Source organism: Acipenser ruthenus, chromosome 20 (genome assembly GCF_902713425.1).
Source record: "Acipenser ruthenus chromosome 20, fAciRut3.2 maternal haplotype, whole genome shotgun sequence".
In the NCBI taxonomy this organism is placed as follows: domain Eukaryota; kingdom Metazoa; phylum Chordata; class Actinopteri; order Acipenseriformes; family Acipenseridae; genus Acipenser; species Acipenser ruthenus.
Window position 1 is genome coordinate 29,141,744 of NC_081208.1, and position 17,073 is coordinate 29,158,816.

General features: G+C 37.3%; 1 protein-coding gene across 1 annotated transcript in view; it reads left to right on the forward strand.

Annotated features, from left to right (window-relative positions):
• The first annotated feature begins 1,370 nt into the window (after positions 1-1,370).
• Positions 1,371-17,073, forward strand: part of LOC117425956 (hydrocephalus-inducing protein-like) — a 78,674-nt gene continuing 62,971 nt past the window's right edge. The window contains exons 1-7 of the mRNA XM_034043296.3: positions 1,371-1,442; positions 2,235-2,398; positions 3,671-3,796; positions 6,443-6,562; positions 9,328-9,462; positions 10,331-10,530; positions 12,979-13,103. Of these exons, the coding sequence (XP_033899187.3) occupies positions 2,264-2,398; positions 3,671-3,796; positions 6,443-6,562; positions 9,328-9,462; positions 10,331-10,530; positions 12,979-13,103 (841 nt within the window). The 5' untranslated portion in view covers positions 1,371-1,442; positions 2,235-2,263. The remainder of the gene's footprint in view (positions 1,443-2,234; positions 2,399-3,670; positions 3,797-6,442; positions 6,563-9,327; positions 9,463-10,330; positions 10,531-12,978; positions 13,104-17,073) is intronic.

The window sequence follows — 17,073 nt, forward strand, 5'->3', positions numbered from 1 at the left end:
CCCTGGCAGTCGAAACTGCCATCTGCCGCGACCAAGTCAATGGAGCCGGTCATCCATTATCATCATGCCATTGTCGTTGGCCTCATGGTAGGGGTTAAGAGTGTTGGCCACCCAGGTCCAGTCACAGTGCAGAGAGTTGGACTTGAGGTAGTGGTTCAGGCTGGCGATGAAAGCATCAGAAGCCTCGCAGAGATGCACAGAGTTGAGCTCGCCATTATGAAGGGCCTGTTCGGGAAGCTGGGGGAAGGTGCCCAGGATTTCATAGAACTTGCACCATGCCTGGGTGCATATTTCAGCGTTACCCGCGCTCCTCACATGGAAGATGACCTTGCCAGCCTTGTTGCCGATGCCACACTTCAAGGTTCTTGTCGCTGAGTTGATCTTTAACTTCATTCAGAGATTCTGGAGTCTCTGGTTCGGTTGTAGCTCGTACTTTAGGGCTTCGTTGGGGTCTGGGATGAGCCACTCCCCGGAGGGTGGTTTAGCATATGTAACAATTTTGCAGAACAATTTTGCTGATGAACCACAGCAAACTTTTTTCTAACTCCCTGGCCTCTGCTCATTTTCACTTCCTTCCTTTCTTTTTTGTTTATTTTCCTTTCTTACGCCTGAAAGAAGAAAAAAATCAATGACAAACTCATTAAAAAAAAAAAAACATGATCTGCTCCAATGTTAATTAAGCATCTCTATTGTATTGTATATAATGCTTGTATTTTTTATTGATTTATATATATCGGGTACAGACACAGAGGTAATGTCTCGTTCGTAAGGGTATCCTAGGCGACGACACAGCAGGTAACCACAATAAAACCCATTTGTTGCATCACATAAACATACATGCAGCTGGACACTTCCCTTTCTGATCCTACTTCTTTGTAAATATACCGACACGGTGTCTAAATCATAACCTTTTTTTAATAGGAATGCAAACAAATCGCGCTCTGCCCTTTAACTGCGGTGCAGTGCCTTGGTTTCAGCAACAGCGTAAATGACTTACATACAACGGGGCAAAACCTCAAAGCAAGTTTATAGATACGGCTACGTCACGCGTGCCATGCGTGACAATTGGGCTTCCATTCACACATGAAATTGTTTGGAAACATTCATATTGCACTGCAGTTCGGGTTGAGTGGAGAGCAAACACATTTAAAAAACACTAACACTAAGTATTTTCTAAAGAAGTGAAGAAAGTCTTATTACCGTACTCCAAAACTTAACATGGCCCAACTTTCTAAATTATTATCAGCACCTCCCTCAGCTTCATTCTCGTTTCCATGGCGCTCCCTGCCAGCTTACCAATCAAAGGAAAGAATAGAAACCGGCAACAGGCCAATCAGTTAACGTCATATTGAAACTTCAAGGTAGCTGCTGTCATGACAACTGATAAACAGTAACTGCAGGTAGGAAACTCATGTACACAGAAGAACCACCGATTTATACTTGTAAGTAACACGCACATGCCTTTGATTTGAAATTAAAGCGCTTTTGTTAAAAGTATATTTATTTACGCTTTAAAAATAAAAGGATAAAGTTAGGTCATTAATGGACCTATTGAAATGTAGCTAGCGTTTCTGAACTGTCACTGTACGTTATTAATGAGATTCACGGGACAAAACGTTTTTTATTAAACGGAGTTTTTCCTTTTAACATGTGTGTTTGCAACTAATATTTACTGACTTTATTTGATCTATTTCCCCTTTGCAACCAACAAACACTGTCAGTATACGTTATCTCATAAACCAAGGAATTAATTCTGAACAACCGCACTTTAAAGTATGTACATATAATGTCAAATACAATAGCCATTGTAAGAACTAGTTAAAAGTATTAAGATCATAAAGTTGTTTTCATAATATTTGTGTTTACTTTTTCAAATATGTTCTACTTTAGTGTGTTTCACAAGCGTTGGATCCTCGGTAAATAGGTCTACCTTCAACTGCCACCCAGTGTCACTAACATTTACAACATCTCATTAAAATAACTTCTTTCAGTCATCGTCCATTGTAATAGCTTTGCAGCTGTATGACAATCACATATCTCTCCAGAGTATATCCTTCCATAAGTGCTTTTCCTTGATTTCCACCAAAATCAAGCATCTGTTTGGACCATTATGTTCTCGCAGCAATATATCAGATATGGGATAAAGTGTAAACATTATTATTATTATTATTATTATTATTATTATTATTATTATTATTATTATTATTATTATTATTATTATTCTTTCTCCTCAGATGAAGTGAAACAATAAGGACAAGTTAAGATGCCAGCCAGTAAGGTTCAGGCACCCCCAGGGACGTTGCAGAATTTGTCTTTTAAAATGCCAGACGGGGTTAAAAGCAAAGTGGTAGCACCCCGTAACCCTAAGCTAGTTAAAGGGGAGGATAAGCACATAAGGGTATGTATATCATTCTAGTGAGCACTGTGTTTAATTTGACTATATTCACCAAATGTGTGAGTGTGTGTCTGTGTGTGTAGAATTATATATATACATATATAGATCTGTGTTCAACAACTATCATTTGAAAACAAACTTACAATATTCAATGTTCTACTTTAAGACCTAGGCGGATGTTACCAGTCACCAAAAGTAGTGATAAGCTATTTTTTCAAAACGAGATTGTTCTCTTGTTTTTAAATTACAGAAAGTTTTTCAAAGATTGGATGATGTTTCTTTAATACATAAATAACCACTGGGTATTAAAAATGCAATATATTTATTATTCATTTATATTGTAAGAGCAGGTCTTTTCTACTTCTAACCTTAAAATAAGTTGGTGTTTTTTTTTTTTTCATGTTTGTTGTACAGTTTAACAGAGATCCTCATTTGAGAAAAAAACCAAAAACAAAACTTAGAAAAACCTTCTTGGTATATAATGTCCTGTGTCCTGTCTGTGACATATTTAGTATTGAGCAATGACATTTAAGTGGAAAATAAATTTAACAACAAAAACTGGTAACACAACTGGAGTGACCTTATAATAAGTGCAGTATTTACCATACTGCAGTATGGAACCAAGTTATAAAACTAGAAATCGTTCTTTTACAATGTAAATTGTCTGTCTACCACCTGCAATCTACATTTTACATCTGCTTAGGTGCTGAGATGTTTTTTTGGGGAAAAAAAACAGGACTGATTTCAAATTGGCTTTAAATTAAGCCATGTGTTAGATGACTTAAGATACCTTTGACTTTAGCAAATGTTGCATAATGTCCTACTGGGGTTATATGCATAGAGTGTTATGTAATAACAAGCAAATAATGCACTTTGGGACTGCATTACCATGGCACCTAATCCCTAGGGGTGAACAGATCAATTACCAGCTATAGTCTCCCAGGTGTGTGCCATCTCAAAGATCGCAAATGAGTTAGTGGAGATATCTAGAGTAATTATTAAAAAAAAACAACTAAAACAGTCTAATCTTAATGTTAGTTAATAGGTGGCATTATTTAAATCTGATGCAATTAAGATAATTGAAATAAACCAAGCATTGACATTGGTTCTTTATTATTTACTCCTTTTATCTTTCTTTTAAATGCCTATTTTTCTCTTTTGCTATATCCCTGTGATCGGTTTAAAATTGAAAGTGAAAACTATATTAACAGAATGGGTCTTGAAGTGTTTCATCACCTAACATGTACATGGTTTAATCTTTTTTTGTAATCCCAGTTAACTCCGTCTGTGTTTATACAAGAAATGGCCCTCACTACAGAGCAGAAGCTGGCGAGCATACGTGAGATGCACCCACCTCGAATTATAGAGCTCCTAGATATGAGTGAAACGACTCATCAGAAGGTAAAGTCTTTGATCACTGTACATATAAACATTCTATACATATATCAAAAGATATATTTTTTTTGCACTTGAATAATCATAGTTATCATCATTTGTATGTTTCAGCCAGCGCTAGGTAAATCACCATAGGGACCACTATGTCTCAACTACAGACTAAAACCCGCAGTGCCACTGCTCACCAAACGTTTTTTTTGTTGCTGATGGCTCCCATTTCATTTCAAATCTTTTGACTGTTTACATCTGACTTGCAAAGCGTGTCGGAGTCATATTCTTACAATCTGCCGTACTGCCTTTGTTAAGTCTTTTTCAATGAATTGTCGTCATGCAAATCTTCATTTTGGTTGGGAATTTGTATAGAGGATCTGAGAGGCCAGCTGAACTGCTGCGGTTCCTTGCTATGCAAAGACACTTTCCATTCTATTTGACATATCTGGGAGGTTAAGCAAGGTTTACCTGGACCTGTACTCATACTGAGAGGGCGCAAACATGTGGGCTTTACGGTACCTCTAATTGCCCAGTAAGTGCCCTTGCAAAACTGATACTTTTTCACAGATTCTTTCCAGGTTTGACAGTCTCTGTCATTCATGGCCTGCTTTTAAGAAAAAGAAGTGAGCTCCTGTCAGCTTTTCTAACCTGCTTCGATTTGGCTGGTTAGTATGTGCGTGGGCTGGATTTATGCCTCAAGCAGCTGGAAACAGCTGAACGCAACTAATTAAATAAAATCACATTTTCTGAAATAGAAAAAAGGAAAGTGGAGGAGGGGGCCGGTTTCTCGTCTGTAGAGTTTTAATGTGATGTCTGATCCTTCAGTGTTAATGCAAAAGCTTTATTTTCTGTTGAATGATGGGGGGACACGAGAATAACTCGTATATCAGAAGCATACATGATGAGGAGACGGATGAGCCCGTTGTATCAATAGCCAAGTATAATCCAACTCAATTAATTAAATGAGATCCCGGGTTATTCCTGGTCTGTCATGGATGGCTAGGGTGGTGCGTGTGGGTGGTGATGTCAGACCAGGAAATGAAACACCACCACAGGATGGTACGGGCAAAACGGCGCTGCTACGCCCGTATTTAATAATAAACAAAAATAAACAAACAGTTTAAACAAAACACTCCAAAAGAAAACGGCACATTGGCCAAAGCAAAATAACACGCACACTAACAATTAATGTAAAAAACGATTACCTTTGTTCGCTGTAATACGGCAGCATTCGCTCTCGCTTTCTCTGTAGTTTCTCCTATAACTCTTCTCTCACTCTAAGCCCGGAGTGGGTCTTTTATATTGTGGCTGGAGCCTTAATTACCTATTTAAACGATGACCTTATTGAGGCTCCAGCCACATTCCCACAGGTTTTTCTGGGATGGGGTTAATCCTGCCAGCTACACTTTATGAGACCAGCTTTTTCGCCAGTCTCAAACAACAAACAACTTTGGATGGCTTTCGTCCGTCCGCACAAAAATAGAATTTATATATATTAATAATAATAATAATAATAATAATAATAATAATAATAATAATAATAATAATAATAATAATATTAGTAACAACAACAATACATAAATAATAAAAGGGGCGGGCATCTTGCCGCAACGCCTATAACTATTGTAATCTGACTAACTGAGTAATAAGAAGAACATTTCTGTACATCATCCTGTGAAATAAACAATTAAACAATGGCACTGAACAGTGGCTCAGGCTGCTACAACACAAACCTCAGCCTGCTGGGGTCACTATTAACAGTGGTGGAGAAATCAGAAAATGATATATATACTGTGTGTACGTGTATAATATATATATATATAGATATATATATATATATATATATATATATATATATATATATATATATATGGACTGGAGTGGAAAATTATTGACCTGAGTTACCAACAGGGGGCTATAATACCCGAAGCTGCAGGTAACAATAGTCTTCCCGAGGGGCATTTCATTTTTCACTATGGCTGAGTCTGCAGTACATATTGAATCAGTCAAGAAAATAAGTGAGGCAAGGTTGGATAGTAAATACGACTTTATATATTTTGTTTAAATATAGCTGATAAAACATAAGTAAATAAATAAATAACAGAAAATGTTTTTGACGTTCATACCGCATAGTTATCAAAGTTTTTTTGGCGTACAGCTCTTCGCCAGGTTTGCTGATTGCTGCATAATCCAGTTTATATCTCGCCCGTCATATTTGTTCTTGTTGAGTTGAATTTGTTTGAATTTCAGAAAGTCAGAGAACAGTGACAGTGACGTTTTAATCATCATTTTCTTTTGTAGTATGTTTTGTAATTAAGTTTTTGTTAAGTCACAGAATCAGTGTTCAGCCATTTTGTCTTGATGTGAGGAGTGGAGATGAAAGATGTTCCTTTGAAAAGGGGCGGGACTGTCAGTGAAGTGAACCAATCACATGACAGACTATTGCCCGGTGGTGTAAGGATGTCAGGGCAATAGTTAAATCTATTTTTGCTCCTATGATGAGGTTTTAACCAATCATAGGCCAGAATTTCCAACCACTGATTCATATATATATATATACATACATACATACATACATACATATATACATACATACATACAGAGAGAGAGGAGAGAGATTTTTTTTGTAATAATATATTTTTTCTAATTTTTATGTCTTAGTTTACAACAGTGGACATCGACCAGGCAATGTTCCAGCCATTCCCTTCAGAGATTGTGTTTCAGAACTACACTCCCTGTGAGACGTATGAGGTGCCGCTGGTCCTCAGGAACAACGACAAGGTGAGAAGTGCAGTTCATCATCACAGTACAGCAATCCTCTGCGGGACTGAGGAGAAAGCACGGGAAATTCTGCATTGCAGGGTTACTCAAATGTAAAAAACACATGAGGGATTTCATAAGCATGGCTTGTCATGTTAATTGCAAAACAGAGTACTGTATATGCACAATGAAAAAAGGGAGACTGCTAAAAAAAAAAAAAAAAGAGCTCAATATTTTGCACAGGATTAACCCAAACTGTCGACTGAAGTTTTATTTTAAAGATATGACATGAACCACGCTAATGCATATGCTGCTAGATTCACAGACAACCCACAACCCAACCTTACCTAAGGTGACATCAGGCAGACCAAGATTGTGCTTAAGGATCTCTGAAACCAGCTGATAGAGTTCTCAAGTTCTGAGTTGTTGGTTTCATTTAAGTTTGTTGATCCTACTGTGCACAATCATGATTACCCTTTTAACACCAGTTATGGCCATGTCTGGCACTCATCTGATGCATGTGTGATTGGAACATAGACAATTTCATGTAGCAGTTTTGCTCATGTTTTTCACAAGCAGACTTTAGCTACTAGAAAAACAAATGAAACACAACCAGTATATCATTTGAATAGGAAAAAAAAGGCAAACGACATACTCTAGCAAAGAGATACAGTATCCCCAGCAGTAAAGATGTATGCAGATATGCATGCAGTCATTTTGGGAGAAATATAGACTTTTTCCAACCTACAAACTGGTGGATGTTTTTCTCTAAAGTTGCACATGTTGCAACAAATACTAGCTTTTGTTTTTTTCATGCTGCCTGCACACATTATCAAGCCCAGTGATTTACATATTTAATCTTGTGGTTTGTTACATGTTTAGATTATGCAACAAAAGTCACTAGCTACATTTATTTTGCAACTGAATACTATCTGAAGAGTGACATCAAACCCCCTGTCAGCTCCTGATCACTCTGTATTAAGCGCTTGGCCTAGTTTTATAACAAGGTTGAGTGAACTATTCAGCATGCATTGCTCTTGTGCCATTGTAATGGAAACAGAAGAACACAGTACTGGTTTGTGGTATGCATGACTGAGCAAATGAACACCATGTGGAGTACAAGATTCATGGGTTTTAAATGAGGAGATGCAGACCATAAACCAAATCCCACTTACCTGCTTGATTTTTTCAATGATACCTATGCCAATACCGTCTCTATTATTCAGAACAGCAGGATACAGTATTTATTATTAACAAAAGAACTATCAGATGCTATTTTAGCAACAATCAAGCTTAAAAATGGTAGGTTAAATCTCATGTGAGTAGGAGGTTTAGATGTGTACGGATCTGCTTTATCTCCACCTATGATGAACAAAACTAGAGCTTGGCCCGAGGTTAAGTGAGCTCCTTCCTAGGAAAGTTAGAAAAACACAAATTACTGCAGACAGTATGTATTATTAGGGACTGGAGTATTTCTAATGCTTCATTATGCATTATCATGGACGAAAAGGGGTCACTCTCTTATTGGTAGTGGTATCCTTTAGGGCTATACCTGGTTATCATCTTGGTTTATACTGCTGTGTAGCTGGCTGCTGATCAGGAGCAACCATCTGCCGACAGTGTTGTGAAGAGCTTGAGGCTATTCCAGCCCAGCACGGCTTTCCATGCAATCAAGTGAAGAGGTCATCGTTTTGGATGAGTGGTAGACTCAGGGAGAAAGTAAAAGCCTTTTTAAAAACTGCATTCCATCATGCCTTGTTTTCTTTCTGCATCAACAGCACAATTAATGAACACTGAATGTGTTCATTTTCTGACATCTCTTTATTTTCTGAACCTGGATTGACCAAGCTTGCAATTTCTCTGTTATAAACTAGGCTAAAAATGGATCAAACATTGAGTTATCATTGTCTCTACAACGTGAACGCTCCCCGTATATTCCAGTAAAATAATGTCAGTCATTCATGAATTCATGCTAATCTCCACAAAGCCCCAAAACCCCCCAACCCTACTGTGGTAGAACACTAAAGCTTCTTTGAGGGTTATAACAACCAGAGTCACTTCCCTTGTTTTCAGTGATAATTGTACTCACAGGTTCACAAAGCCGGTACACCATCACAGCTCACTTAAACACAACTAGAAGCTACACATGGCCTTCCATGTGTAGCTTCTAGTTATGATTTAGGAATTTATCTTGTGTATATAAATAAAGAGAAGGCGTGATACCTTTTATTGAACAAACTAAACAATAATTAATCACAAGTTTCAAGACCTCAAAGGTCTCTTCTTTAGGTGAAAGTACTCCTTCTGTTTGTCTGTCATCTCTGGACTGATACAGCTACCATTTCATCTGTCAACGATCTCGTGCATATAGAATTATATATCTGTATATCTAAACCTTAATAATGTCCTCATCTCTTTGCCTTATTCACACACAGGTGTTCATTTGGGTTGCAATTCTTGCTTTAAGCTACTATAGAAAAAAACAAATATTACATTTACCTCTGTTTAAAACTAGAGGGACTGTAACTACTGACGCATTTATAACATCATTTCATCGTTAGCGTATTTAAATGTTAAAAAGAGGTCTTGTGATTTTTCATGTGGTTGACTTGAACAGATAAGTTTGGTGAGGTTTATAAATGCTAGGATATAACTGTGCTGCAGTTCTCGAGACATATCACAAATTATTCCACCACAATTGATTTTAAAATATATACAATCTTTTTGAGGTATTGGATTTTTTAATCTCACCACTCAGTTCTTCATGCAATGTTGTTTTGATCTAGATTCCACGACTGGTGAAAGTTATTCAAGAGACTAGCCCATACTTTCAAATCATCAGTCCCCTTGATGTGTGCAGCAAAGTGGCTCCTGGCATGGCATCTACATTCAACATTCTCTTTACTCCAGAAGAGAACAAGGTAGTGTAACTGCAGTGTGATGTGAGCAATGCGATTTCTGGTTCTGTGCTACATACACACTTCAGTGTTCAGTATAGCACAGTGCCCCTGCATTGTGATTTTTGTGTGCTACAATGCATGGTGTTCAGGTTTACCATACTAAATATATTTTTCTTCAAGGTTGTTGACTTTAAAGCAACATTCCACCAAATACATAGAATGGGAAAGCTAGATATTCATTAAAAAATAAATTATTCATTTTTTTTTTCCTTAATGTCTGGATATTCAGACCTCATTTCTCATAATGAAAGCCTTTGTAGAACAATATGTTGAAGCAAGCTTGTATACTTATTTATGCTCTTATAAACATCAACACCTCCATTTACAACTTGCCTTAATAAGCATGGAATCTGGAATTTCATTTCCTACACCCACATCCTATGAGGATCATCAATCAGTCAGCTGTGGTTACAATTTGTACATTCATAATTCCAAAGAAACAATTCATATTTTAAGCCTATTAAGTGCATGCATAGATGATGATAATCATCAATACACGTCTGCAGTTGGTGTTTAAAAAGTTTTGTTTTATCAATCTGCCTAGGAAACATTATTAGTATTTGTCCTTTTTGTGGTTCAATCACATATGTCACCTGCAGCTTATTCTTTATCACCAAATCTTACTTCTCTTGTAATGTGGAGTGATTATTTAGCTGGTTTCACAGACCTCAATTAGGACAAATCATAGACTAACTTAGCTTACCTGATGACAGGTAGCCCAAGATTAGTGCTAAGTGGGTGTCTTACATGTGTCTTCTAAGTAGATACAAAAAAAATGGTGGCAAGTTGTCCATCTCTGTGATTGAAATAATTGTGTTATTATTTGCAGGACTATTTGCACAAGCTGGTTTGTGTCACTGAAAGGGAGAAGTTTGCAGTGGCAATAAGAGCAATTGGGGCGCGAGCGCTCCTGGATTTCCCTGACCACCTGAACTTCTCCACCTGTCCAGTGAAGTGCTTGTCTCAGAGAACACTGCTTGTGCGCAACATCGGGAACAGTGAGGCCAGATTCACGCTGAGCACTCAGAGGTAAGGACGTGGAAACTTCCAGACTCACTTATTTACACTCTTTTTGTTTCTCTCAGTCTTTAATATATTTTTCTCCAAGTGAAATAGCTTTCCTATAAAGGGTTAATGCTTTCAGTACACTCCCCCCTTGCTTATACGGATGGCTTATGTTCTTGAGTTTGCCTCCTGCAATTATATGGACCACAACTTCCAAGGAGTGATATTCATTTAGAGTGTAGAAGCCCTCTGCTGTTGGTACAGTGAAGTACAAAGCCCGCCAGGGCAAGCTGTATATTAAAATGATTAGCTTAGGCATACTTTTGAGACCTCAAATTAACCTTATTTCACTTTGTAAATATAAAAGTGTCGTTTCACAGACCCCGGTTAGCAATAATCTACCTTACTAATAGGGGTCTCTGCAAAACCAACCACAACAGATGTATTTTTCTTTCACAAACAGAAGTGCAAATTGAATTGGGGTGTGAAGGACCTTTGTTACATGTGTACTAATTTGGCTTCAAGGCTGTCTATATTAATCATGTTACTTAGATGTACCTGTAGGGTGCACATTATGTTTATGGATATTTGGGGCCAAAGATTAATTATAGTCTGGTCTATGACAAGCAGAAATGTTAAGTGGATGAGCAGATGATATTAGCCAGGGATCTAAAACCACTTTGGTATATCCTTTATAGTATTATTTAGTACATTGTTAAGAAGTTGAAATAGTGAAAGAGTGGGCTAGATTATCAAAGCCATTGACTCCAAAACTTCATTAGCATGATATTTTTACAAAGTAATAACACAGCCAATAAAGTTACCAAACGAGAAATAAACAACTCAGACATTTGATGCTGAGTAGTCTTGAGATGTTTCTTACTCATTTTAGAATTATAAATTGTGTTTTTTCCCATCAGACAAAAATAATGCTCATGACGATTTGGAGTAAATATCTTTGAGAATCTCACCCTGTGATTGAACCTGAAGCTTCACCAGCATGCTGTATTTGTTGGATTATAGTGTACATAATGAGTAAAATGAGGGTACTTGTAGGCATTGGATGCATTTAATTGTTTGTCTTCTTAAAGTAAATACAAGTTGTTACAAAGGGTCAAAGCTTGACACAATTAATGGGAACTAGCCTAAAATGATGGAGTACCCCCCCCCCCCCCCAAATCAGTGATAATCCCCTTTGTCAGCCGATGTGAATATTTTAAGGATTTATAACAGATTAGTCCAAAAGGTTAGCAATGACACAAACATAAATAAACCTTAGCTGCTTTCATATGGCTTCATTTAGTGGAGATTAAAAATATGAATACATTTTCTTATTGAGCTGGTAAACATTACAGTAGCCAGGCAAATCATCATACATATTTTACTGCAGCAGGTGGTGATAAAACACTTTGACGGTCAGAGGGATAGAACTTGCAAAAGTTACTATGCAGCTCGGAAATGGGATGCAAAAACAACCTTACGGGAATTAAACTGAGCATCTTTTCTCAATGGCTAATTTTGACATTGGTCTTGTAACATTTACAAGTAATCTCAAAACCAGAGACGGCAACATACAATGGTTGATGATTTAGCTTTTGCAGTTGCCATAATACTTCATTTTTACAGTCTAATAATAACTAATCAACATGCTGTGAACAGTATACTGATATCTGTTGTTGTGCTACTCTGTGTGAATGTACAGATTTTGTTTGAATGCAGGTACTGCTCTTCAGGTACTGAAAATGTTAGATTTTTTATTAGATTTTGTTATTTGATGGACAGGGATCAGTAATGATATTTTGCAGGGCAAGGGAAGGAATAAAGTAACAACAGCTTTTTGAACAGGAGCTGGGACTAATGAGTTCGATATTAAGATCAGGTTGAAACAATAACTATGGGTGCCACTGGTAGAAGAGTAAACTGGTAATAGTCAATGCATTCATTTTCAAGCATTGACACTTGTGTAAATTGTCCTCCTTCTTGTCCACTGTTTAAACCAAGCTTGAACAAATTGGAACAAAGTGCCAAGAAGTTTTAATAAATATGCTTTCAATAAAACTGCTTTCCATAGCAAAAAGTACTGTTTTGTAACAAAATTAAAAAATGAATTGCTTGAACATCGCATTAAAATAAACAACCCATAAATGATTCCTCTTATGGGACTACATTTAATCATTGGCAACCATTTGAATTCACTCACTGCACCATATTAACATAATAGCATCTGCTGTCCTTGAATGCTACTCATTCTGTGGCTGCAAGTGCATGGGTGACCTTTGGGGCCAATCCCATTAGCTGGGGGAAAAAAAGTGCATTCGTAAAGGACCAGTCTTAGACAGGGAAAATGTGGATCAATATCTATTTGGATTGAATTAACAGATTATAAGCATTGCTCCACATTTGTTAGTACAATAAAATGAAATGAATAAGTAACCCCAATCACAAATGGTTTTAAATGTATGCTTCTTCCAGTCCTTTTTGTGTTGAACCCTCCCTGGGGACTCTTGGAGTTGGGGAGACCATGCAGGTGACTGTGGACTTTCTCCCGAAGCAGACTGGGGATCACTCTGAAGACCTGGTTTTACACTATGATACAGGTATATTAATAGCACACATTGTACATTCATTATCTCTTTCATTGTGAGAGCAGCATTCTAGAATGAAGGTGACTCATAGCACAAATTGTCAGTTCTTGGGGTTAAAGGAATACTTGAAGCCTTGTAAGTAAAGCAACTTTTTCTCTGCATTTTTCAACGGGCTTGCTAGACCAAAAATAGAAACCTATACCTTGAAACTGACAGGGCTTTACACCACTGAACCTCTCGGATGTCAGATCAATCAAATTGGGCCGAGAGCAAGTGAGGAATAAAACTTCTGCACCACTCAATTCTGAAGTGAAGGAGCTGGATGACTGTGTCACAAATAAGTTAAGCACAAGCGCATTAAAACTCTGGACATGAGATGAGAAAAATGAAAAGAGAACTTATTCCCCTGTGCACTGTGTGTATTATGCAAGAGCAAAGACAGTTAAATTGCTTTTCTTCAAGTAGCTGTCTCGGCACTGTGTATAATTTATCAGAATGCATTCTGTAACTAAATAGAATGAGAAGCTTTGTGTGTGTTGTGGGGGGGAGGGGGGTGAGTGAGTGTGTCAGGAGGTCTTTCGTATTTCTCACAGAGGATTTGCTGCCTCCTGGCATAAAATTGCAGGTCTGGCAACAGCATTAAGATTTTATAGTTTTCTTTAAAAATAACACTTTAGTTATGTCATGAGGGTGTCATTTTTAATGTAGCTTTTCAATAGCTTTTCAGAGGTTTAAGGTTTAACAACTCAAGAATCCCATTGTGCAGCTGTAGCTTTAATACAGTAGTTTGCCAGCCTGCCAGTTCTATTATTCTGTAACAAACGTCTCTGTAGTTAATTGCAACTTTAATGTTACTTTCTCATTTCCAAATTCATGTTTTACAGTGGGTGTGTTAAGTAACCGAGCCGCTCAGAGCGAGAATTTTTTGCCCGTAGCGCTCTGAGCGGCTCACTTACTTAACGCGCCCACTATGTCTTATCAGGATGTCTGTACCTCTGCAGTACTCAACCACTTCATTCCATGCATAATTGATGGAGATATTCAGTCTACTAATAACCCTTTGACCTTCTGGGCTGGGGCTATAGAGAATTAAGATTAAAGCTTTGAAGGATCTCCAAGACAGATGATCCCAAATTGCCCTCCAAGATTTGGTATATGGGGTCTTGTCTTGATATGAAGCTGTACAGTATAGTGGATGTTGTCAATTAGAGTACTGGAGGCAGATATACACTGCACTTAGAAAAGGTGCAGCTTGTACAGCATAGGAGTCAATCTTCATTAAGCCTCTTTTCACCCTAACATTAAACTGTAGAGGTAATTAGCTAATAGAGCAGAAGGACAGGAAGTAATTTGGTTTAGACTGGCTGGCTCTGCAGTCTACAATACAGCCAAGGCACCTGATTTGAAGCAAAAGGCCCGAGCAAGCACAGATACTTTTAACAGAAGAATAAGGTAAAGAAAATTGTAACGTGAGGAAATCCAACATCACCTCCCCACCCTTGCTGGATGAAAATGGGCAATATTTTGTTTTTGGATGGAATTTGATTAGAATTTTTATCTATTAAGTACACGTAACCTTCCAGCATATGTGGTTAGAGGGCTGTGTGTTTCATAGCTTATTGTTGTAAAGTGTATTTGTGAAAGAGACTCGTCCCGAGCAGTTTCCTGTACTGCTCCAGTTCATTGCTAGTTCATTTCACTCACCTTTGTCTTTGATGGAAAGCTCCAGCTGCTGCTGTTCTTTGCATGTCTGTTTTGTTTTTTTGAAACCATGTTTACTTAGACAGACAAAAAAATGAAAGCTAGCACCCCCTAAATAAACAAAGGATTTCCATGTTCACTTGTCATAATCCCTCGTTAAATATTCACCACATGGCTTTTATCTGATAAAATAATGTGAGTTAAAGACTTGTTTATCGTAGCATTGATGTTTTTAGAGCTGAAAATGTTGATATTAAAAAAATGTATGGTTACAATAATTCTACCATGTGGAAGTTTCAAAGACCATACAGCTTGTTTTCCTCCATCCCACTTTAGAGGGTCAGTTTTGATTGGCATCCAGTGGAGATCTAATAACCGTCATTGGCTCATAGTCTAGGTTTGCCTTGGAAACTTAACTCTATAGGTAAAAAGAGGAAGGCTTCTGTTGGGTATTTTTCAGTTTTTGTTTCTTTTTTCCTGCAACAAATACTGCTTATTTCAAACCAAACCCCACACACATACATATCCAGCAATTAATATTTTATCAAAAAAGCTGGTACCGGATATATATATATATATATATATATATATATATATATATATATATATATATATATAATATGAGGACTGATATACTGATTAACAGGAGATAAGAACCCAAGTATCTTTGAAGTTTGTAAAGAATTGACAATGCCACATGATCTAAGCTACATAGAATATATTAAGATGTGGGGAAGCAATGCAGTCACTTCTGTAAAAGGATGTCTTTACATTCATTGTCCATATAAAGGGCTCTTCTTGTCTTTATACTGCTCTAGATTTAATTAGATTTTAGACAAATGCTTCATTTTCTGTCTTTAATGAAGATGTGCATACACTCGAGGTTTCTCTTCCTCCTTAATATGCTTCTGTAAAGTCTTATAGATTTTTTAAATTCTACCATTTATTATCTTTGAATGTTTAGCTTATGCTCAGCTTCTGTTAATTGAGAGAGTTATTGTCAGGAACTGGTACTTAATCAGCAAAACGGAGACTCACAAACATGGGAATTACAGATTTTACCTGTGTTTTCATTTCAACTTTGGCAAGATTTGCATAAAACTTGTTTTTGATGTCTCTAAAGAGGTTTTGTGTCTGAAAAAGGCCACCATTTCAGCCTGCATTAAAATTACCAATGGCTTGGAATTTGGTTTGGAGCAAAGACCATCAAAGATATTTGATTGTTTTAAGAGCTCTTAAATGATAGCTATTTGAATAAAAAATATTTAACACATACTGTACGTGATTATAATGACGTTTCAGTACTTGTAAGTATCCTGGTTAAAGGACTGAATGCTGATTGGAACTTGCTCTTTAATTACCTTTATGATTGTGGGCATTTTATATAGCTGTCACCTCATATTTTTGCTGACTGAGCATTTAAAGCAGCCCAAAAGTACAGAGCTGATTTTGCATTTGTGTCAAGCTGCTAAATGGTCATGAACATATGACATGGTGCGGAAATGTTGTGGATTTCAAATAGAAAACAAACTGGGCAAGTTGTGGGGTGTAATACCAGTATAGGGTTTAGCTGTTGCTGAACATCTGTCAAGAGCAAGCTCACCAGCCATCTATCCAGAGGGTGGGAAACGTTTTCTTGGCAAGAACACAAATGCTATATAGAGACCAGAATTTAGTGTGTGGTGCCACAGCTACTGTGCTGCAGGGGGAGGTGAGGGTGCACAAGTCAGAATAATGAATCCCTCTGAGAATCCATGTGTACTCTGCTGCTGATCTACTGTGCTATCAGGCAGCATAGGGATACACATGCAGAGATACAGAGGGATATAAACATTGCAACGAAACTTTTATAGGCACTGGTTATTTACCCATTGCAGTTGTTCTGGACACCTCATGAAATACGGAGTAGGTAAAAGGTTTGGTAAGCTGCATACTTGTTATATACTCTATATGAAGCCATAGCCACTGAAAACACCAACAACCTATGCAAGCAACAGCAAAGAATGCTGTGCTTTACATATTTAAGAAAGTTTAAGCTCATGTTGAAAATATCAGCACTTTATATAGATATCAGTATAAGAAATTGCAGCAGTACACTTTCTACACAGGTTTGCGATAAGTTTAAAAATATACAAAACAACTTCAACTTGGGGAAACATTTAAAACACTTCTATTGAAAAATAACAAAATGCTTTAAAATATATTTGTAGTGCACAAAACCACGTACTTTGGTTTCTTGATAGCATGCTGGTTTGTGTACTTCCTGCTTGGCCTTGTTCAG